Consider the following 20794-nt stretch of genomic DNA (forward strand, 5'->3'; position numbering starts at 1 on the left):
GAATTATCAACTGCGGCGTTAAGACTACTCTCCCATTCCTCCACGCACGGCGATGATTGCCGAAAATGGTTGTCCAACGTTCCTCCAAACCCCAGCAGCATCCTGCACGGAGATTCCGAACGCAATCACCATTCGGAGATGATCGTGTTGGGTGTGATGATCGTGACGCTCGGAAGGAATGTCCGTTGATAAGACGATCGTCGGTATATAAACAACGATTCAGGCCGGCTACGTGCTCAGTTCGTTCGTTTGCGGTTCTTCTGCTGTACCCGGGAGTGTGTCCTTTGCTTTTTTGTTTTACCGGAGTGGATGCTACGAGTGGTAGTGGTGTGATGAAAAATCATCGAAAATAGTTGATCAAACAGTGACATTTACGACTTACTCACCTTCCAACTCCGTGATCTTCGCGTTGTGCGATGCTGCAGTGATCGATCGAAAGGAATCAATACCAAACCACCTCAAGTCTTTGCCTGCTCAAGAACTTCACCAACTCTACCCACAATGCAACGTACGATGATGCTGAGCAAGCGGCAACTGCAGGCCCTCTGCCGCACAGGTCTATCGCGCCACGAAGCTGTCCTTGCGCCCCGGTTGGCGGTCTCGCTGCAGAGCAATCTACAGTTCCAGCGCTATCTGGCCACGGTGGAGGAGCTATTTCCCAACAAACCGGACTTTGCCTCGCGCCACATTGGTCCGCGCAAGACTGACGTCGTTACCATGCTGAACTCGATCGGATTCAAGGTGATTATCGGTACGGTGCACCACTTTCAATGCACCACACCCAGAAGCTGATAGCGTTCGACTGCTAGAATGCTGTGCTGCCGGAGATTTTAATGTCTTCTTCCTCCCCAGTCGCTGGATGAACTGTCCGAGAAGGCCGTGCCGGATGCGATCAAATTCAAGCGCATACTCAACATCGAGGATCCTTTGAGTGAGTATTTTGGCTGGGGAAGAAGCACCACTGTACCACGGGCGTACCGGGCGCACAATTTCACAACTTCAAACGACATGTCAACATGTTGAAACCGCGCCTCCACTGAGCCCGGGGTTTTAGACGTCGGGCCCACCGTTGTGCGGTCTCACGCGATAACCTCACCGCTCGAAAGATCATCGGCAACACACGAGTTGCTGACTCGAAGTTTGCGCCTCAAGGTCCCGGTGCCGTGCTCTACTCCGCTCGGGAAAAGGGAAAGCGAACGAATGCTGCGTAGATCAGCGCGGCTACTTAGTAGTGGATGATGACGTGGTGTCTAAATCCTTTCGCTTACGAATCCGTCAGCGGCGACCCACGGCGAGACGCGTAACAACTAGCGCGATAACGACCACAGCTAACCGATTGACCTCTTCGGCCTCTTCGGTCGGACGGTGAATTGGCTGTACGCATGCCTGGGTCATCCTCGGCGATAAGTGCTTATCAGTGTGAATACGCCTTGTACGATCGCATTGCAGTTGAGGTTTGGAGTGTTTTGCTTATTTGTTTGTAATCTTCTGTTCCTTTTCCCTCTCTCTCTCGGCCATGTTTTCTGTCCCCTCACCTACACCAGACGAACACGAACTGATCGAACGGATCCAGCAAATTAGTGACCGGAACGAGGTGTGGCGCTCGTACATCGGCATGGGCTACCACAACTGTCTGGTGCCGCATCCGATATTGCGCAATGTGTTCGAGAATCCGGGCTGGACGACCCAGTACACGCCGTACCAGCCCGAGATTAGCCAGGGTCGGTTGGAATCGTTGCTCAACTTCCAGACGCTCGTGACCGATCTGACCGGGCTGGAGATCGCCAATGCGTCCCTGCTGGACGAAGGTACGGCCGCAGCCGAGGCGATGAGTCTCTGCTTCCGGCACAACAAACGGCGCAAGGTGTTTCTGTCGCGCAAGCTGCATCCGCAAACGGTGGCGGTGGTAAAGACCCGCCTGGAGGCGTTCGGCATTGAGGTGGTGTTCGGTTCGGTGAAGGAGATCGACTTCGGCGATCACGAGATCTCGGGCGTGCTGATGCAGTACCCGGACACGTTCGGCGACGTGCAGGACTTTGAGCAGGTGTCGAAGGACTGCAAGAAGAACGGCACGCTGGTGGTGGTGGCCACGGATCTGCTGGCGCTCACGCTGCTGCGACCACCGGCCGAGTTTGGAGCTGACATTGCGATCGGGTCGGCACAGCGGTTGGGCGTACCGCTGGGGTACGGCGGTCCCCATGCAGCGTTCTTCGCCTGCCGACAGAAGCTGACGCGTTTGATACCGGGCCGCATGATCGGGGTGACGCGCGACATGGACGGCGAGGATGCGTACCGGTTGGCGCTGCAAACGCGCGAGCAGCACATCCGGCGCGACAAGGCGACGAGCAACATCTGCACGGCCCAGGCCCTGCTCGCCAACATGGCCGCCATGTACGCGATCTACCACGGTCCGGAGGGGTTGAAGAACATTGCCAACCGGGTGCACAACTGTGCGCTGGCGCTAAACGCCGGCATCGAGAAGGCTGGCCATCAGCAGCTGAACAAAGCGTTCTTCGATACGCTGCACGTCGTCCCGAACGGCACGACGACGGCGGAGATAAAGGCGCGCGCGGAGCAGAAGAAGATCAATCTGCGCTACTTCGAGGACGGTTCGATCGGTGTGTCGATGGACGAGACGGTCAAGACGTCCGACATTGCCGATTTGCTGTGGGTGTTTGGCTGCCCGGACATCGCCAGTTCGGTGGCAGATCCACAGGCCACCGGGCGTACGATTCACAACACCCAGTTCCGGCGCACGTCGCCCTTCCTGACGCACCCGATCTTCAACAAGCACCACAGCGAGTCTCGCATGGTGCGGTACATGAAGCAGCTGGAGAACAAGGACATCTCGCTCGTGCACTCCATGATTCCGCTCGGGTCGTGCACGATGAAGCTCAACTCGACGACGGAAATGATTCCGTGCTCCTTCCCGAAGTTCACCGAAATACATCCGTTCGCGCCGCGTGAACAGGCGCAGGGATACATGCAGATGTTTGCCGAGCTCGAGAAGGATCTGTGCGAGATCACCGGGTACGACAAGATCTCGTTCCAGCCGAACAGTGGCGCGCAGGGTGAGTATGCTGGGTTGCGCGCCATCCGCAGCTACCACATGTCGCGCGGCGAACAGCGGCGTACGATCTGTCTGATCCCGATCAGCGCACACGGCACCAACCCAGCCTCGGCGCAGATGGCCGGCATGAAGGTGGAAGCGATCCGCGTCAACAGTGCGACCGGCGTGATCGACATGGAGCATCTGAAGGAGAAGGCGGAACAGCATTCGGAGAACCTGTCCTGTCTGATGCTCACCTACCCGTCCACGAACGGAATCTTCGAGGACAATGTGGTGGAAGTGTGCGAGCTGGTGCACAAGCACGGTGGCCAGGTGTACCTGGACGGTGCGAACATGAACGCTCAGGTGGGACTTTGTCGGCCGGGTGACTTCGGCAGTGATGTGTCACATCTGAACCTGCACAAGACGTTCTGCATTCCGCACGGCGGCGGCGGTCCGGGTATGGGTCCGATCGGTGTGAAATCCCATCTGGCACCATTCCTTCCCACACACCCCGTGATCGATCCGCATCCGGAGAGCGATGGTAAAAGCTTCGGTGTGGTCAGTGCAGCACCGTACGGTTCGTCTGCCATCTTGCCCATCTCCTGGTCGTACATCAAGCTGATGGGCGGCCGAGGGCTACGCCGAGCGACCCAGGTTGCCATCCTGAACGCAAACTACATGTCCAAACGGCTCGAGAATCACTACAAAACGCTCTACACCGATCCGACGACGGGACTAGTGGCGCACGAGTTCATCATCGATGTGCGAGACTTCAAAAAGACCGCCAACGTGGAGGCCGTGGACATTGCGAAACGGCTCATGGATTATGGGTTCCACGCACCGACCATGTCCTGGCCCGTTTCCGGCACGCTCATGGTAGAACCGACGGAATCCGAGGACAAGGAAGAGCTGGACCGGTTCTGTGAGGCGATGATCACGATTCGCAAAGAAATTCAAGACATCGAGGAAGGCCGGTTAGACATCCGGGTGAACCCGCTCAAGATGGCACCCCACACACAGAAGCAAACCATCTCGTCCGAATGGAACCGACCGTATCCACGTGAACTGGGAGCATTCCCAGCGGTAAGTAAATCCACGGCAAACGCCCTGAGACATGTGTGTTCTAATAATATCGAACCTCTCCTTACAGCCTTTCGTAAAACCGGAAACGAAAATTTGGCCCACGGTCGGACGCATCGATGATCTGTACGGTGACAAGCATCTTGTCTGCACCTGTCCCCCAATGGTGCCGGATTACGAGTGACATCCTGCACCTCGAGTCTGATCTATCCTAACAACGCAATGCAAGCATTAAACTTATTTTACTTTGTACGGAACTTGGAGTTTCTTTTATTTACGCTTTACATTAGTGATCTGAATGTCAAAGAGAGTTCTCAGCCCATCATCCTCAGGCCATCATGCTTACAACATGTACTTTGTGTTTTCCTCCTGCAAAAACTTGGCCGATCGCTTCGCATCCAAAAACAGGGAATGTACGTCCATAATGTCGTCTTTGGTGATCTGCGTACGCCCATTTACCTTGCTCGTCTGGTTGGCCGGTGTCAGTAGCTGCACCGCGTACCGGAGCGTCGTATTCGAACCGATTTCACTGAGCGCCTGTATGGCTGTGTCCTCCACATTCAAACCTTCCGTTTGTGCCCGCAGACGTATAATTTGTTCCATCTCGCCCATATTGTACGGTTTCGTGCGGACGATCAGCAAACGATCCAACAAATCCAGCGGAATGCCGTGCGGAGAAACGATATCGTCCGTACCGCGTATCACGCAACGGCCCCGGTTCGTGGCAAAGATGACGATTGGAGCGATGGCCGATTCGAGCGATTTGTGCAAGTACGTGAAACACTCTAGGTCGAGCATGTGTACCTCGTCGATGAACAGCACACCCGGAACGAGTTCCGCTATGCCCTGGTCGATGTATTTGTTCACGATCTTGTTGATCTCCGTGCGCAGCTTGTCCGTGATTTCCGTCTTCTTCGGTTTCATCATTTGACCCACGATCGAAAGCACATCCTGGCCGCCCTGGGGCCGTGCATTGGCCGCGTCCAAATCGTGCAGCGTCACGTCTTGCACCACTTCCTTCTTCTTGTGCACCTCACCTTTCGGCAGCGGCACATACTCCTCCGTTTCCAGATCGAACTCGGTGGCGAAGTTGTCGCTGCGACCTTGACGCTTCACTGCGCCACTGTTGGCTTCGATGTAAATCACATCGCCAACTTCGACCTTCTCCCGCTGCAACGTTTCGTAGATGCTCGGATCGAGCTTTAGCTGTTTGGTGCCTTTGGCCGTCTTAAGTCCAATTACCACGTTGCTAATCGTCTTGCCATACCCTCCCATCGGGTTTTCCGTCTCGACCGGCGTCAGCTCGGTAACTTCCCCTTCGTAAACTTCCTTCGTTTCGCGAATACGCAGCCCAATCGAGCGGCGGAAGTTTTCCATCAACACCTCCGTCTTTTTGATCTCGCTGCTAAACACTTCCGAACCGACCATCGGACAGAATGGCACCTTGTTGCCGAGCTCCTGTGCAATGGCAAGGGCAATAGCCGTTTTGCCGGTTCCCGGTGGTCCAGCAAGCAGCAGCGCTCTTCCGGACATTTTCTTCGACTTTATCAGATCCACCACAACGCCGGCTGCTTCACGTGCATCCTTTTGTCCCACCAAACCGGATGCCATCTGCAAAGGGACTCCTGCCTCATCCAGCCCCAGCCCCTTCACGTGGCTGTGAGCGGCGATTCGCTGGGTTTTCACCGTACTTTTCACTTCTTCAATCTTCATTCTGCAGATACTGCGGGATGTGTTGATTCTTCAAAAGCAAGACTACTCTGATCTCGAATGGGTTTCGTGCCTGTGTTTACCGCCGATAAACACACAATCGCTGTATCCTTGGAGCTTTTGCGTGCGCGTGCTGCAAGAAGGTATGTTTACAATCAGGAGTTGAAAATGCGGGATAGAAAAGTTGAACAATAAAACATATATCTACGTACATGTATAACAAGTCTTCAATCAAATCCCAAAGAACCAGTGTTCCAACTGCTATTTACACTATGTGTACCACAAAATTAGTGATTTTACACTCAATTCTCCAGGAAATCCACTGCACTTCATCGAACCGCGCGGCAAACTGTACACAAACTATTTTGACATTCGCATGTTTGACGTTTCGTCTCGACCGCGAGTACCGATTGTTTGATTGAAAGGTGCTTAGAATAACATTTTCATGTTGCAGGTACATTTATTACACCAAACCACAATTATTTATTTTTGAGCCTTTAGCCACCCACCCCACTCTGTGAGGTAAAACATTGTCCCATTTTTAAATGCTTACATTGCAAAACTAGCCCTTATGCCTGGTTTTTAAATTGTGAACATTACATGTTCACAATTTTGCCGTTGACAGCACTTCAAACGCAAATCCATTCTTGCAAAGCTCGTTGATCAGATTCGTCTTTGCGAACGCTGCCCCCGGTGTGAGGTAACCACCACTAGAATAATACGAGAATTATTAAACTCAAACCAATTGTACATCCAGAACAACACCCTTACCTTGCCGGCATTTTGTCGCCTTCCTGCAGGATTGTACGGGCGCAAAGTACCAGCGCAACACACGTGGCCCCTGTTGCAGCCTGACGTTGCAGCCGCGACACAGCTTATCCGCACGCTCGATGTTGTCTGGGAACTGACAGCATCCGATGCGTAGCGGATATAGTCGTCTCTGTCGCTAGCTGTGGTTTAACTCTCTCCCTACCGGTACAATTACGTCCTGTGATGCGGCGGGAGAAGATTCGGTTCGTGATCGACAGGCTGCAAGGACGTGGATCAAGCGCGCGGCACAATCGCTGATCGTTGTACGCGTTTTTAATAAGTGTTTTTATGTACGTATTTGTTAAGTGTTAATAAATAAGTTTTACCCACAAAAAGACACAAAAGTGGCGACGAGGTTTAGTGAAAACGTGCAACGAAAAGCAGTGAAACGCCGCAGAATGTCCAGCCCTGAAGAGACGCAAATCATCGAGGAGCAACGCCGTCTCTCTCAAAATGGGGTCCTGAACGCCGGGTTCATCCACCTCCAGCCAACGGACGCTCCGTCGACGCTGCAACAAACGCTGCAGCTTTTGCAACAGCAATTGGCACAGCAACAGCAACTACTATCGCAGCTCGTGCAACAGCATCAACAGCAGCCGCAGCCACCGAACCCTGATCAGCAGCTAGTTCCGAAACCGAGCAATCCGGAGCTAATACTGGAAGCCCTTGCGGGCAATATAAGTGAATTCCGTTACGATCCAGAAGCAGGATTGACCTTCGAATCGTGGTACGCACGGTACATTGACCTGTTCCAGGAGGATGCATCACGTTTAGACGACGCCGCCAAGGTTCGGCTCCTGGGACGCAAACTGGGAACCGCCGAACACGCCCGGTTTAGTAACTTCATTTTGCCTCGTGTACCGCGTGATTTCAGTTTTAGCGAAATGGTGGAAAAGTTAACTGTCCTTTTCGGCAAAATGGAATCCGTGTTAAGTAAGCGCTTCAAATGCTTTAATATTTCAAAAACGCGCACCGAGGACCTGCTAGCATTTACATGCCGTGTTAACAAAGCGTGCGTCGAAGCGGAATTTTCTTCGATGACGGAGGAAGATTTCAAATGTCTCATCCTTGTATGTGGGTTGAAGGACGAAAGCGTACGGGACATACGAATGAAATTGCTAGCCGCCATCGAAGACAAGAAATACGCCACCCTGGAGCAGCTAGCAGCGGAATGTCAACGGTTAGTGCGTGTGAAAGCTGATAGTGCCATGATCGCCACGGATACCAGTGAACGAGTGCATGCAATGCACGCCAGAAGCAGCCGCCAGTGGCACCGGAACAACAACGGCAACGAGCGCCATACCAAGTCAGCCCCCCGAAGTGAAGCCTCCAAACCACATACTCCGTGCTGGCTTTGTGGTGCCCTGCATTGGACCCGTGACTGCACATATAAAACCAACAAGTGTCGAGATTGTGGACGTATGGGTCATCGAGAGGGTTTCTGCAACTCGTCTCAGCGACGCAAAGGACGACCGCGGTTCGATCATCGTCGGGCAGTAGCATCTCGAGTAGTACGAGTCAACGTGTGTAGCATACAACAGAAGCGGAAGTTTGTCAACATTTTTATCGAAGGAAAGCCGGCTCGACTACAACTTGACACAGGGTCAGACATCACTGTGATCAGCCAGCGGTTATGGAAGCAGCTGGGTAAGCCTCATCTTAACCCACCGAAGGTAAGAGCGAAAGCAGCTTCCGGCGAAGTTTTCGGCCTTGTAGGTGAGTTTGAAGCCAACGTGCGTATGCATAATATCACCAAGCAGACGACAATTCGCGTTTCAAAGGCGGATCTGTCATTATTCGGGGCAGACTCCATACATCTTTTCGGCTTGGGGACGATCCCAATGGATAACTTTTGTAACCACATAGGAACAGCGGAAACATGTTCCTGGGAAGAGAAATTTCCAACGGTTTTTAGCGGAACGGGCCTGTGCACCAAGGCACAAATACATCTACAGCTGCGACAGGAAAGCAGACCAGTTTTTCGACCGAAACGTCCGGTCGCATACGCCATGGAAGATGCTGTCAACAACGAATTAGATCGACTTGAAAAGCTGGGGATCATTACTCCCTGCGACTATTCGGATTGGGCAGCACCAGTCGTAGTAGTGCGCAAAGCGAACGGCAAAATACGACTATGCGGAGACTATAGCACCGGACTCAACGCAGCATTACATCCACATGAGTATCCGCTCCCGTTACCGCAAGATATTTTTTCGAAACTAGCCCGTTGCGTCACATTTACACAAATTGATCTGTCCGATGCATTTTTACAGGTGGAAATAGAAGAAAAGAGCCGACCCCTGCTTACCATCAACACGCATCGAGGCCTTTACTATTATAACAGGCTACCTCCAGGTATTAAAGTAGCCCCTGGTTCTTTTCAACAGATCATGGATAAAATGCTCGCTGGTGTAAATGGAGTCTCCGCCTACATGGATGATGTGATTGTCGGCGGAAAGACGCAGGAAGAGCACGATGCCGCCCTAAAAGAAACCCTGCAGCGAATAAAGGACTATGGGTTTACCATCCGCAAAGAAAAGTGCTCATTCAACAAGCCGGAGATTCGATACCTAGGGCATATCATCGACAGCCGAGGCCTACGACCCGACCCTGCCAAGATCGACGCCATCAAGAAGTTACCTTCTCCAACAGATGTCACAGGCGTTGGATCGTTCATCGGTGCTATAAACTTTTATGCGAAGTTCATTCCTAACATGCGTAAATTACGCTACCCGCTGGATAAGTTGCTGCTAACCGGAAGTGCGTTCCAGTGGACTACCGAATGCCAAAAAGTCTTCGAACAATTTAAAGCCCTATTATCCACGGAACTGTTACTCACGCATTACGACCCAAAGCGCGACATAGTTGTGTCCGCCGATGCATCTTCGGTCGGTTTAGGAGCAACGCTATGCCACAAGTACCCGGACGGATCTATGAAAGTGGTTCAGCACGCATCCAGAGCGCTCAGCAAAGCAGAATTTGGTTACAGCCAAATCGATAGAGAAGGGCTAGCAATAGTTTTTGCTGTGACCAAATTTCACCGCATGATTTACGGTCGTCATTTCACGCTGCAGACTGACCACCGACCACTAGTCCGCATATTCGGCAGTAAGAAGGGTATTCCTACATACACAGCAAATCGGCTGCAAAGGTTTGCGCTAACCCTTCAGCTGTACGACATGGATATTGAGTACGTACCAACTGGCTCATTCGGAAATGCCGACGTATTATCTCGTCTGATACAACACCACGCGAAACCTGAAGCCGAATACGTGATCGCCAGCTTGGAGCTAGAGCAGGATTTAAGGTCAGTTACTGTTAACGCGCTGAGCTCATTTCCAATTTGTTTCAGAGACGTTGAAACAGCTACGCAGGCTGACCCCTTGCTCCGGAAGGTCCATAAGTACGTGCAAAACGGATGGCCTCATGACGGTACCTTCGGAGCAGATTTGGCACGGTACCACAATAGGAAGGAATCTCTCTCAACCGTTGAGGGTTGCATACTTTTCGGGGAGAGAGTGGTCATCCCGGAGAAGCTGCGTTCCCGTTGTTTGCTCCAGCTGCACAAGGGACATCCGGGAATGCAGAGAATGAAGGCAATCGCGCGTAGCTACTTGTACTGGCCGATGATCGACGACGACATTGTACACTACGTGGCCTCTTGTGGATCCTGTTCGGCAGCCGCAAAAGCACCCCCTCGAGCTACGCCAGCGGCATGGCCAACACCTACGGGCGTCTGGCGTAGAGTTCACATCGACTACGCTGGGCCATTTGAAGGGTTTTATTTTTTAGTCGTGGTTGACGCTTTTTCCAAGTGGCCGGAAGTCTACAAATCATCAGGTACAACCACTTCTGCCACCATCGCCATGCTGCGTAATATATTTGCCCGCTTCGGTATGCCGGAAACACTGGTTAGTGACAATGGTCCCCAATTTACAAGTAGCCTCTTTGCGGAATTTTGCAACAGTAACGGGATCGAGCACATTACCACAGCACCATTCCATCCGCAATCGAACGGACAGGCAGAGCGTTTCGTTGATACGCTGAAACGAGCACTGCGGAAGATCCAGAGTGATGAAACATCCCTTGATGAGGCGCTGGAGGTTTTCCTTATATCGTACCGATCGACTCCAAATGCTCAGTTGAGCCAGCAGAAAACTCCAGCAGAGGAAATGTTCGGTCGCCCCATCAGGACAGCATTGGAGCTGTTGCGGCCCCCTTCATCACATTCACTATCTTCTTCCTCATCAATTTTAGTTCGAAGCTTTCAGCCAGACGAGCCAGTTTCAACAAAATCCTTCCACGGTAACTCGTGGAAGTGGATACCCGGAAGGATCGTTCGCAGCCGCGGACGAGTTATGTACGACGTGATTGCACAAGATGGACGTACACTCAGGCGCCATGTAAACCAAATTCGGCGACGTGTGGTTGACCGCGCATGTGAAAGACATCAGCTGCCGCTCGATCTGTTGTTAGAGGATTGGTCCTCGGGTTTCCCTCCAGAGCCAACCCAGCCGATTCCGGAACCCAGCACAAGTGAACCAGCAGCACATCCATCATCATTGCCCGATCGTTCATCACCAGCAGCGAGTGCCCGGAACGACATTCCGGTGGCGAAATCGGTACATCCTTATGTTAGTAGTAACCGTCATGATGGTAGCACCACCCAGAGCCTGATGGATTTGCCACGCAGGTCTTCTCGTGTGAGAAGACTCCCGCGTCGGCTCGGAGCCTATCAGCTCAATTAGCCGGGGGAGATGTTGCAGCCTGACGTTGCAGCCGCGACACAGCTTATCCGCACGCTCGATGTTGTCTGGGAACTGACAGCATCCGATGCGTAGCGGATATAGTCGTCTCTGTCGCTAGCTGTGGTTTAACTCTCTCCCTACCGGTACAATTACGTCCTGTGATGCGGCGGGAGAAGATTCGGTTCGTGATCGACAGGCTGCAAGGACGTGGATCAAGCGCGCGGCACAATCGCTGATCGTTGTACGCGTTTTTAATAAGTGTTTTTATGTACGTATTTGTTAAGTGTTAATAAATAAGTTTTACCCACAAAAAGACACAAAAGCCCCATATCCCGGATTAGTTCCGGCGACCTTCGTACGAATGACCTTATTCGGAGGTGTGGTATACTTATCCTCCGGACTGGCTAGCTTTTCTTCCCAGCCTCTGCCCTCAAAGTAAAGCGCAAACTGGGTGTTATTCATCGCTTCGTCACTGGGGCCTTTGTGAGAAACCAGTCCCAAGGAAAACAGTTTTGGATGGTTGAGCAGCATCTGTCTGCCGAAATTAGTCTTCACCATCAACCAAAAGATAGCTCCCACAAACGATACGGCCAATACTTCTGCAAATCCGCTATAATAATCAAACAAACAATATAATATTTGATACTCATAATCAATCTAAGTGTCTCCTACCCAAACGATATGTACGCCCTCATCTGCAGGGGACGTTTGTTTTCCGTCTCATAGAAAAACCGCTGCGTACGGGCGACACACGACCGATCAGCTCCCTGGAACGGTAGCGACCACTTGTTCCCATGTTCCGACCGGTGCAAAGATGGCCGCTCCGCCAGCTTTGGTCTCACATCGGGCATTTTCTTTGCGAACAGTTTCCGGCGAATTTCGCCCACCTCGTGCATATTGGCGATGGCATGCACCGCTGATGCCCACGTACCATAATGGATGGCGCCCAGTTCTCTCCGACCCTTCTGCTTGGAAACGATGTAACTCTCCACCGAATTAACGACACCATCGAACTGTTGTTCCAAAAACACCGTCCCCATATCGGCCGGAATGCTATCGAATCCACAGGCCGAGATTAGGTAGATGCCTTTCTCCTTTGCCGCTTCGTGATACTTTAGCTGCATACCTTCAAGAAATTGAGGTTCACCGCTCACATCGACATGGTGCGTACGCTCAGCAAGGCATGCCTTCAGGACCGGTTCACCGTACAGCCGGTACGGGCCACAGCAGTTGACCACTACTCGGCAGTCTCGCGCCATATTGTGCAGCGAGTCCTGGTTGTCGACATCGGCCAGCACAATCGGTACATGTGATAGATCCGTCTTGGCCTTATCGCCTATTTCCTTCAGTATGTCCTGTAGCTTGTTTTGGCTTCGACCAGCGATGCCCCATTTCATGTTGGCCAGCAGTTTGATGCTCTCCAGCACGGCATACTTTCCCGTAAATCCACTCGCACCGAATATAATTACATCGAGTCTGCGTGCCATATTCATGTCTAAAAGAGAAGAAACGTTTTAAAAAACTTGCACCATTATTCAAACAACCTATAGAACAGCGGTTATGCATGGTTTGTGCTATCGGACGTTGCACAGTAGCACCAACTACGAACATCTACCAAAGCAACTCAGATAAAAAACAAAGCTCTACTTTGATCTTTCCAAATGCTTTTGAAGTCCTCCTTCAAATTTGCTTCACTACGCTTCAAATCATGTCTAGGCGAGTATTTAAACGCTTCAATAAAGTCGAATTATAATAAAAACCTTCATTACTCACACCGTATCACGACCTTCACAGCTGATGTAATTCGACAACTCAAATGTTCGGCTACGGCCCTAAAACTCCTACTGTCTGTATGCCGTTCTACGCCGCTTCGTAATCTCGCGTGAACGCAAGCGAGATAAACAAACGATGCGATGAGTCCAAAGTTAATTGACCCACAGGGTGGTTACATTTGTATTACGAAAATTTGGCAAAACGACATTGAAATAGAATTGATATCGAATTCGTCTTCAGAATAGTAATTCTCGATAAGCACAACCAAAAAAGCGCTCATTCTTTACACAAACAAAAACGTAAACAATTTAATGTATTCCATAACCGACTCGAGCCCGGCTGCCAGGACAACGTCGAAGAACACGTGTGTTGAGCACTGTAGACCGTTCAGCAACAGCACGAACAACACAGAAAAAAACACGATTATGTATCACAATGTTTCCCGCTACACAACCTTCCCAAACATTCCACAACGCGACACATGCGCAACTTCATCTTTCCGACCGGAAGGTCCCCGAGCGCTTCAGAGCTGGCCCACCACGCTTCAGTTGTCCAAGGAACGTTGGAGCGGGTATACAGTTTCCGGCACGTGCCGGCATCTCCGTCTTCATTGTTGCGCGAATTAATGAACCCAAAAGTGCGTATATAGCGTCGTGGGAAGGTTCATCCACGCCAACTGTTGATCGGTTCATGGTTCAACGAACTAAAGAAACAAGCTCGCCGCAGCCTGCTTAGTTTTGGAGATGTTTTCCCTCGTGAGGAAAGAAGCATTCACAAAGTGTGTGTTTTTTAGCGAGAAAATGTGCCTTTTACCCCAGGATTAAAAACTATTCCTCTTCTCCATTGTGACTGTGAAGCAGTGTCGCGTTGGTGACGAGGACACCATAACAAACCGGAGGTCGAAAAGGCTCGGCCCGCTGTCCAATGTGTTCGTTATACGTTCGTAAGGATAGCAGGAAATAATAATGACTGATGATCATCACGGCTGATTTATAATTTACCGCCTCATAACAATTCCCGCATGCATATTATCAGCCCACTAGCATCTGGATTCGAACGTTCCGGAGACTAGGTGGAAAAGTATGGACAAAAAATTGGTGAATTCCAACACGTTCCGAGTTCCGATGCTTGACTGTCCGCTTTGCAAACTAGAATCCGCTTTTGCAAATGGTCGTGCGACGCGAGTTTTTGTGTTCCAGTCATATTCATAGCGTACTTTACGTTGGTTCAAGGTCAATGGCAAGTCCGCTACTTAGTCATCGGAAAAGTCCACGGTTTGCTCGTCTAAAATCGCGTGACCGCGGTCAGATGGATTGAGTTTTAATGATTGATATCCTTCTTTTCCACTACCGCGTGGAACAGAGTGTTAGTAAAGAGCTTACGAGGAGCTTTCCCGAGAAATACACACATGCAAACCAAACGAAGCGTATGATAATCGCTACTAATGTTATTCGATTTTTTTTAAAAACATGTGCATTTCCCTATCTTAAACTCAGTTTTATCCATTCTGTGTAGAAGGATTCCGTTCAACCTTGACCTATATCTATAATGGATGGATGCCTACCATTCATCAAGCGGCAGGAAAGGCATTGTTTATTTGAGCAAACGGTACTGAAGCAAATATTTGATCACAACACAACCGATAAACAATTACTCTGCCGTGCTGCATGAGAAGCGGAATAAAACAAAGCTAGATGATAAAGTGTGCAATATAACAAGAAGTATCAAACCGACGGGCGAATTACCCATAGTAGAAACCATTTGGTTGCACGCTACACACTAAAGCGTTGTAGTTTGTCCACACACGCGCTGGACTGCAACACACGGCTTTAAAATGCAATTCTCATACAGTGTGTTATAGAAAAAAGGCAATCACCTGCACACAGGACATGCAGCACGCAACAAACATTGAAAATGGCGTGCTCTACTGGACAATTGAACGCCACTAACGATCGTGTGTGAACTCTGTGCTGTGTAACCTCTCCGTGTCCGCTTTTTGGTCAAACGGAGCCAAATATGATGCTGCCTGCTTAATAATTCATCAACACGGCAAAGACTGGTCTATCTATTCTACCAACCATGGCGGAAAACGTGAAAGTGGTCGTACGGTGTCGACCGATGAACAAACGCGAACAGCAATCAAACTGCAAGGTAGCAGGTGGAACATGGAACGGTTCGTGGAGGGCAATTATAATCGGTTTGTTTTCTTCGCTTGCAGAACGTTATACAGATCGATAACGCACTGGTAAATCTTGATAATCCGAATGATGCGAATGCACCGCAAAAATCGTTCCAATTTGACAATGCTTACGGATACGCGGCGACGACGGAGAATATTTACAGCGACATTTGCTATTCTTTGGTGGAAGTAAGTTGGAATGCTAAGAGTATAAGAATTTCCTTTAATATCTATCACTTTGAATAACTGGACCTTAATATATCTGATGTCTATTCTACCGATTCTTCAGAGTGTTCTCGAGGGTTACAATGCGACAATCTTTGCCTACGGTCAAACAGGTTGCGGTAAATCGCACACAATGCAGGGGACCACCTACAATCTATCGGCGGCCGATCCAAACAATGCAAACAACATTGGCATTATACCACGATCGTTCGAGCACATCTTCGAAGCGATCTCGTTGGCCAACGAGCTGCGGTATCTGGTGTTGGTTAGCTATCTGGAGATCTACAACGAAACGATACGCGATCTGCTGCAACCGCAAAACCAAACGGCGGGTAGTTTGCAGATCAAGGAAATACCCGGCGAAGGAGTCACGGTTCAAAACCTTTCCCTACATACCGTCCACGGGATAAAGGAATGTATCGAACTGTTGGAGCTAGGCGCCAAGAATCGTATGGTCGGGGCAACGCTTATGAACATCGAAAGTTCCCGATCGCACTCGATCTTCAGCATAAGTTTGGAGCAAATGTCTACCAGCGTGGACGGTGACGGGGCAGCGATCAAACGTGGCAAGCTGAATCTGGTAGATTTGGCCGGGTCTGAGCGACAAAGCAAAACCGGAGCCACGGGCGAAAGGTTAAAGGAGGCAACGAAAATTAATCTCTCCCTGTCCGCGCTCGGTAATGTCATATCTGCCCTCGTGGACGGTAAAACCCGACACATTCCATACCGTGATTCGAAGCTCACCAGACTGCTGCAGGACTCGTTGGGTGGCAACACGAAAACACTGATGATTGCATGCATTTCACCGGCGGGTTACAATTACGATGAAACGCTCTCCACGCTACGGTACGCTAGCAGGGCGAAAAACATTGCCAACAAACCGCGCGTTAACGAGGATCCGAAGGATACGATGTTGCGCGAATATCAGCAGGAAATTCTTCGTCTTAAGGAACTGTTGAAAGGAGGCGAAACTCCTTTGCAATTCAGCCACACTAACGGGCACGATAGCGAGACGAGCAGTCTGAATGAGGAAAAGCAAGCGCTCAAAACACAGTACGATCAGGAGGTGATGCATCTTCGCCGGGAGTACGAACAGCAGAAGATCGCCAAACAGGAGCTCGTTAAGGATATTGAAAAGATAAAAGCGTACTACGAGCAGCAAATGCAACTACTCGCGACGAAAAAGCTTGCCGACGGCGAAAAAGATCTCCCAAACACGAGTATGGCCGGTCGGGATCGTAAAGAAATTTACGATCGCATCAAACAGATCAAGGACGCACTGATCGGTGGCGAGCGTGCGAACGACATTCAGCTGAAGGAGAAACGCTACCGCAATAAGCTCGCGTCGGAGAAACGGATCAACGCCCTCGCGCAAGCACTTGGCCGAATCGAGCAGCCAGCGGACAGGGATTTACTACAGGGACACTACTCCGACATACAGCAGGACCTGAAAGTACGCTACGAACAGATCCGTGCACTTCGAAAGCGTAACAAATTCTTCGAGCAAGAAGTGTCCGACATACAGGGCGAGTTTCAACGCGAACGAGACGACTACCTTGCGACGATAAGACTGCTGGAGAAGAAGATTCTATTCTACGAAACGGTGTTCCAGAAGGCGATGCCTGTTCTGCGCAAAGATGGACGGTACTGGAATTTGGAGTGTCTGGAAAAGGAGTCGGAATGGAATGATGATTTGCGCAAGTGGCGCTTACCGGACGATACGCTTTTAAGGTTGCGCTTACCACCGGCCGAAACATCACCACCACCACCACCACCGGAGGTCACTTCACCCGGGAAACTTAACGGGCGTGAAAGTCAGACGTCCCTAACCGCACCGGGACGTCTAGAGCGCAGCTCCACGATGATACTTGCCAAATTGCCCGAGTTTCAGCGAGACGCCAACACACTGGCAGCGGACGAGCAGAACCAGCGTAAAAGTGATTTCCTGAGCAAAAGCACCAACAGCAATCCCTTTCCGAAGATTGAAGACGTTGCGATGACATACTTCAGACCACGGCGGGCCGCCGAACTGGTGTACAAAAGCGGTTGGCGATCGTTTCAAAAATGATCAGTGTTGGGAGGCGTTCTGACAGATTTTAGAGAATGTTGATTGATATTTTATTTACCGGGTTTATAAATACAAACCATTCACCTTTCATTTCATGTTACCAACTTATTTAGCTTAGCCGAACGAAAAGATCCCGTCCCTTGTACTGGGGCAAACTCATCGTGTACTTTTCCTCCAACTTTTTAGGTACAAAGCGTCCGCCAAGGTAGTGCTTTGCGTTTACCAAATGTTTCGCACATAGTTTCGGTGCAGTTAGTGAAATAAGACAGTCCGGTTTAATATCACAGCCCGATTGTGGGCCCAGTTCTACATCCCATCCGCTCGGTATGTCTACACTCACGATAGGCAATGTTGTCTTTTGCAATACCTCCATGATTGGGTGGAATGCATCCCGTACGGGTGGTTTAAAGCTGAACCCAAACAGAGCATCCACTATCAGACCAAACTCCGAGTCTACCGCTGATACGGAGACAGGACAGTCTGCTGTTACGATAATGCCCATACACTCTGCTTGATGTTGAAGGTTTTTGAACAGATCCTTATCGGTTCGCTTCGGATAGTAAACGTACGGTTCGTAGTTCATCAACGAGAGATGTCGAGCCGCCACCAATCCATCACCTCCATTATTGCCTGGCCCACAACAGATTAGCACTTTGTTCGTCCTCAGACTGTAATGCAATCAACCCGGCATGTTTAGAAGCAAACAATTACTTGCGAAATAGTTCTCCTTTTATACCTATCGGGAGTGTATGCATCGGCGATGGCGTGTGCACAACTAAGGCCCGCCAGTTCCATCAGCTGATCAACGCTAAACTTGTATTCGTTGAACAACTCCTCGTCAACGCTTATCGCTTCTTGCTGGTTAAGATATTTCATTTCGCGAAAATGTACCTTGGTAATGGGTCGAAAATTGGAACAGGGTGCGTGCTAGAATATGAGAAAATGTATTGTATATTCGAACTTTCTAGAAAACTGCATAAGAACTTACAATCCTCGCAAAAAGAGCAAAGTTTTGCTGGATCACTCGCAACAACATACCGCGGCAATGTTTACGCGTTTGACAGTTCTTTTCCCGTACGCTAGCAAGGCCGAGCGATGACAACAAGCTATGAAAATTCAAACGAAAGGGCATACCGACGGTTAGCTGAAATTTCAAAGAGGAATTTTCTTTTTTCATAACAATTTAAAGCTTTTTATATTGTTAAACATCATCAAAGCAATTGAAAAATGATTTATTGTACAACTCCTTGCATATTTTGATGATTTTAACCCTTTACATTACCACCGTAGAGCTCATGTCATGCACAGCTCCAATTACAAGAACTATTTAAAATTTCAAAAATGTCTCAAAATATTACAAGATTTTCTACCCCGTGAAATCGCAACATGTATGCACCATGCGCTTTGTGTTTGTTATCTTCAGTTGCAAATATTTTCGCTAATCTCTCACGATAACCCACGGTCGACCGAATCCGTGCAAAACGCATCAAACCGGTTTCGCGCAAACGAGGTTCTGCAAAAAAATACGATAAGAAACCAATTAAGATAACACCAATTAAAATATACATTTGCAATGTATATTGGTAATACAATAATCCCTACCGTACCAATAGTAGAACGCCACCGTAATATGTCCCTCTATCGCACCAAACAAAAACTATTGCACTGTCAAACGAGGGCCTACTTGACGTACGGATTTTTTGGTCGCCATCAGAAGTTCCATTTTTCCCAGCGAGTGTGTGTCGGACATACTTTTCTGTGAACGCTTACTTTCTACAAAGGACACAAAAAGCTAAATTCTACCAAGATGCAGGGAATGACGATGGCTAGTTTGAAGAAAAACCCAGCGGTACGTATGAAAACGCGTGTGATGTGCAAATTCCAGAGCCATTTGCCCATTTCTGCGTGGTTACGTCACAATGTTGTTGCACAGGGGCTATCGGCTTGTGGATGAAAAATCGCCCCATTGTCTTCAATTTGTGCATGGTAGCATTCTATTTGGGGTTTCACCTTTTCCCTTATCCTTCGCAGCTGATCCCGCTGTACGTTTGTATTGCGCTGGGTTCGGCTGGAGCCGTCTTCTACACCCTCCGTTTGGCTCTGCGTAGCCCCGAAGTCACCTGGAGCCGCAAGAACAACCCGGAGCCATGGGAGGAGTTCAGGAACAAGCAGCATAAGGTGACCGATTCTGCATTACATAAAATGTGGTGCATTCGAGCGTTCGACCGACCCTGACCGAAGGGGCGGCTATTTTCGTTGGAATAACCACTTATAATTAGATCGAACCCGTATTGTTGCACGATTGTAAACAAACATACTGATTCACCGATCCGTTTTCCTCCACAGTTCTACTCGCCGGTCAGGGACTATTCCAACATTAACAGCCCAGCCCCGAAGTACACCGACTAAAGTCAGCATTGTCAATCACTAGAGAGGCCACCGGCTAGAATATGGGGACGGAGAACATATTACTCCCTTAGCATCAACTAGTAAAATACTGGCCACAGACGACCGGGTCCCCTTATAGTAGTGCAGATGTATTAAAAAGCCATTTGAGCAGCCGCTGGAAAGTCTCAAAGGATAATGATTCGACCGATTATTTATTGGCACGCAGTAAATGCGTCATTGGAAAAGGAACATTCTGCCACGAAAGGAAATTGGTGCTTATTCTAGTTTGGTTGGTATTAGAACTTCTTGTTTGTAAATATGGTCCAATCTCTGTGTGGTAACCGGAACAAATTGCGCGGCAAATAAAATCTGCTGATTTTGAAAACCAACCAATGGTCGTTTGCTATCTATTTCCGGACATAGGGTAAGGTTCGTCGTTGATTTGTGTAATCCACAAGATGTCGATCTGGGCAATAAATTATTCTAATTAAATTTGGATAATCAACAAATAGTAATGTTCAAACAGGGTGAATCTTATTAAGGATATGAAACATATATCTTAACCTGATGGAATGATGGAACTGTTTCTGATTTTTTTAATGAATTAGGAGTAGTGGTTATCGTTGTATCCGTTGTACAACAAGGTGACCGTCTCCAGCAATAATATCTGCCACAACCTTCGGTTGACCGTCGGATCAATAGGATGACCGACTATTCTGCTATGGATAATTCAAGTGTCAATAGGTAAGACAGACCAAATC

At 49.5% G+C, this 20794-nt stretch overlaps 6 protein-coding genes across 7 annotated transcripts; 3 read left to right on the forward strand and 3 right to left on the reverse strand.

The window, feature by feature from the left end:
* The first annotated feature begins 501 nt into the window (after nucleotides 1–501).
* On the forward strand, nucleotides 502–4383 carry LOC128298989 (glycine dehydrogenase (decarboxylating), mitochondrial). The gene is made up of 4 exons (XM_053034814.1): nucleotides 502–741; nucleotides 853–931; nucleotides 1545–4135; nucleotides 4203–4383. The coding sequence occupies exons 1-4, from the start codon at nucleotides 502–504 to the stop codon at nucleotides 4314–4316; spliced, it is 3024 nt and encodes a 1007-aa protein (XP_052890774.1). The 3' UTR covers nucleotides 4317–4383.
* Nucleotide 4384: 1 nt separating this feature from the next.
* Nucleotides 4385–6197, reverse strand: LOC128310308 (ruvB-like helicase 1). The gene is made up of 2 exons (XM_053046914.1): nucleotides 6055–6197; nucleotides 4385–5975 (listed from the first exon to the last, which is right to left on the reverse strand). Exon 2 carries the CDS (start codon nucleotides 5843–5845, stop codon nucleotides 4475–4477), a length of 1371 nt encoding a protein of 456 aa, XP_052902874.1. The 5' UTR covers nucleotides 5846–5975; nucleotides 6055–6197; the 3' UTR covers nucleotides 4385–4474.
* A 132-nt stretch (nucleotides 6198–6329) lies between these two features.
* LOC128297110 (saccharopine dehydrogenase-like oxidoreductase) lies at nucleotides 6330–12893 on the reverse strand. The gene is made up of 4 exons (XM_053032680.1): nucleotides 12073–12893; nucleotides 11723–12010; nucleotides 6614–6679; nucleotides 6330–6552 (listed from the first exon to the last, which is right to left on the reverse strand). Exons 1-4 carry the CDS (start codon nucleotides 12891–12893, stop codon nucleotides 6447–6449), a joined length of 1281 nt encoding a protein of 426 aa, XP_052888640.1. The 3' UTR covers nucleotides 6330–6446.
* A 2267-nt stretch (nucleotides 12894–15160) lies between these two features.
* LOC128310327 (osmotic avoidance abnormal protein 3) lies at nucleotides 15161–17729 on the forward strand. Its single transcript, XM_053046942.1, has 3 exons — nucleotides 15161–15324; nucleotides 15392–15541; nucleotides 15642–17729. Exons 1-3 carry the CDS (start codon nucleotides 15253–15255, stop codon nucleotides 17643–17645), a joined length of 2226 nt encoding a protein of 741 aa, XP_052902902.1. The 5' UTR covers nucleotides 15161–15252; the 3' UTR covers nucleotides 17646–17729.
* LOC128310328 (NAD(P)H-hydrate epimerase) lies at nucleotides 17626–18566 on the reverse strand. 2 transcript variants are annotated; one of them, XM_053046945.1, is made up of 2 exons: nucleotides 18382–18566; nucleotides 17626–18307 (listed from the first exon to the last, which is right to left on the reverse strand). In XM_053046945.1, the coding sequence occupies exons 1-2, from the start codon at nucleotides 18519–18521 to the stop codon at nucleotides 17755–17757; spliced, it is 693 nt and encodes a 230-aa protein (XP_052902905.1). In that variant the 5' UTR covers nucleotides 18522–18566; the 3' UTR covers nucleotides 17626–17754. The 2 variants fall into 2 exon arrangements, with proteins under 2 accessions (XP_052902905.1, XP_052902903.1); XM_053046943.1 differs by having other exon boundaries at nucleotides 17626–18313.
* A 778-nt stretch (nucleotides 18567–19344) lies between these two features.
* Nucleotides 19345–20422, forward strand: LOC128297385 (cytochrome c oxidase subunit NDUFA4). Its single transcript, XM_053033016.1, has 3 exons — nucleotides 19345–19494; nucleotides 19677–19823; nucleotides 19992–20422. The coding sequence occupies exons 1-3, from the start codon at nucleotides 19453–19455 to the stop codon at nucleotides 20052–20054; spliced, it is 252 nt and encodes an 83-aa protein (XP_052888976.1). The 5' UTR covers nucleotides 19345–19452; the 3' UTR covers nucleotides 20055–20422.
* The last annotated feature ends 372 nt before the right edge of the window (nucleotides 20423–20794 follow it).

Source organism: Anopheles moucheti, chromosome 2 (assembly GCF_943734755.1).
Source record: "Anopheles moucheti chromosome 2, idAnoMoucSN_F20_07, whole genome shotgun sequence".
Lineage (NCBI taxonomy): Eukaryota > Metazoa > Arthropoda > Insecta > Diptera > Culicidae > Anopheles > Anopheles moucheti.

Excerpts from the sequence above, each read along its gene's own strand:
- LOC128310308 (XM_053046914.1), bottom strand. The coding sequence starts at position 5,845 with ATGAAGATTGAAGAAGTGAAAAGTACGGTGAAAACCCAGCGAATCGCC.
- LOC128297110 (XM_053032680.1), bottom strand. The coding sequence starts at position 12,893 with ATGAATATGGCACGCAGACTCGATGTAATTATATTCGGTGCGAGTGGA. Across the intron at positions 6,680-11,722 it reads ACTAATCCGGGATATGGGGC|CACGTGTGTTGCGCTGGTAC; the intron begins TTTTGTGTCTTT and ends TGCAACAGGGGC. Across the intron at positions 6,553-6,613 it reads GGCGACAAAATGCCGGCAAG|TGGTGGTTACCTCACACCGG; the intron begins GTAAGGGTGTTG and ends GTATTATTCTAG.
- LOC128310327 (XM_053046942.1), top strand. The coding sequence starts at position 15,253 with ATGGCGGAAAACGTGAAAGTGGTCGTACGGTGTCGACCGATGAACAAA. Across the intron at positions 15,325-15,391 it reads AACAGCAATCAAACTGCAAG|AACGTTATACAGATCGATAA; the intron begins GTAGCAGGTGGA and ends CTTCGCTTGCAG. Across the intron at positions 15,542-15,641 it reads TTTGCTATTCTTTGGTGGAA|AGTGTTCTCGAGGGTTACAA; the intron begins GTAAGTTGGAAT and ends CCGATTCTTCAG.
- LOC128310328 (XM_053046943.1), bottom strand. The coding sequence starts at position 18,521 with ATGAAATATCTTAACCAGCAAGAAGCGATAAGCGTTGACGAGGAGTTG. Across the intron at positions 18,314-18,381 it reads GATGCATACACTCCCGATAG|TCTGAGGACGAACAAAGTGC; the intron begins GTATAAAAGGAG and ends ATTGCATTACAG.
- LOC128297385 (XM_053033016.1), top strand. The coding sequence starts at position 19,453 with ATGCAGGGAATGACGATGGCTAGTTTGAAGAAAAACCCAGCG. Across the intron at positions 19,495-19,676 it reads GTTTGAAGAAAAACCCAGCG|CTGATCCCGCTGTACGTTTG; the intron begins GTACGTATGAAA and ends TATCCTTCGCAG. Across the intron at positions 19,824-19,991 it reads TCAGGAACAAGCAGCATAAG|TTCTACTCGCCGGTCAGGGA; the intron begins GTGACCGATTCT and ends TTTCCTCCACAG.
- LOC128298989 (XM_053034814.1), top strand. The coding sequence starts at position 502 with ATGCAACGTACGATGATGCTGAGCAAGCGGCAACTGCAGGCCCTCTGC. Across the intron at positions 932-1,544 it reads CAACATCGAGGATCCTTTGA|ACGAACACGAACTGATCGAA; the intron begins GTGAGTATTTTG and ends CACCTACACCAG. Across the intron at positions 4,136-4,202 it reads AACTGGGAGCATTCCCAGCG|CCTTTCGTAAAACCGGAAAC; the intron begins GTAAGTAAATCC and ends CTCTCCTTACAG.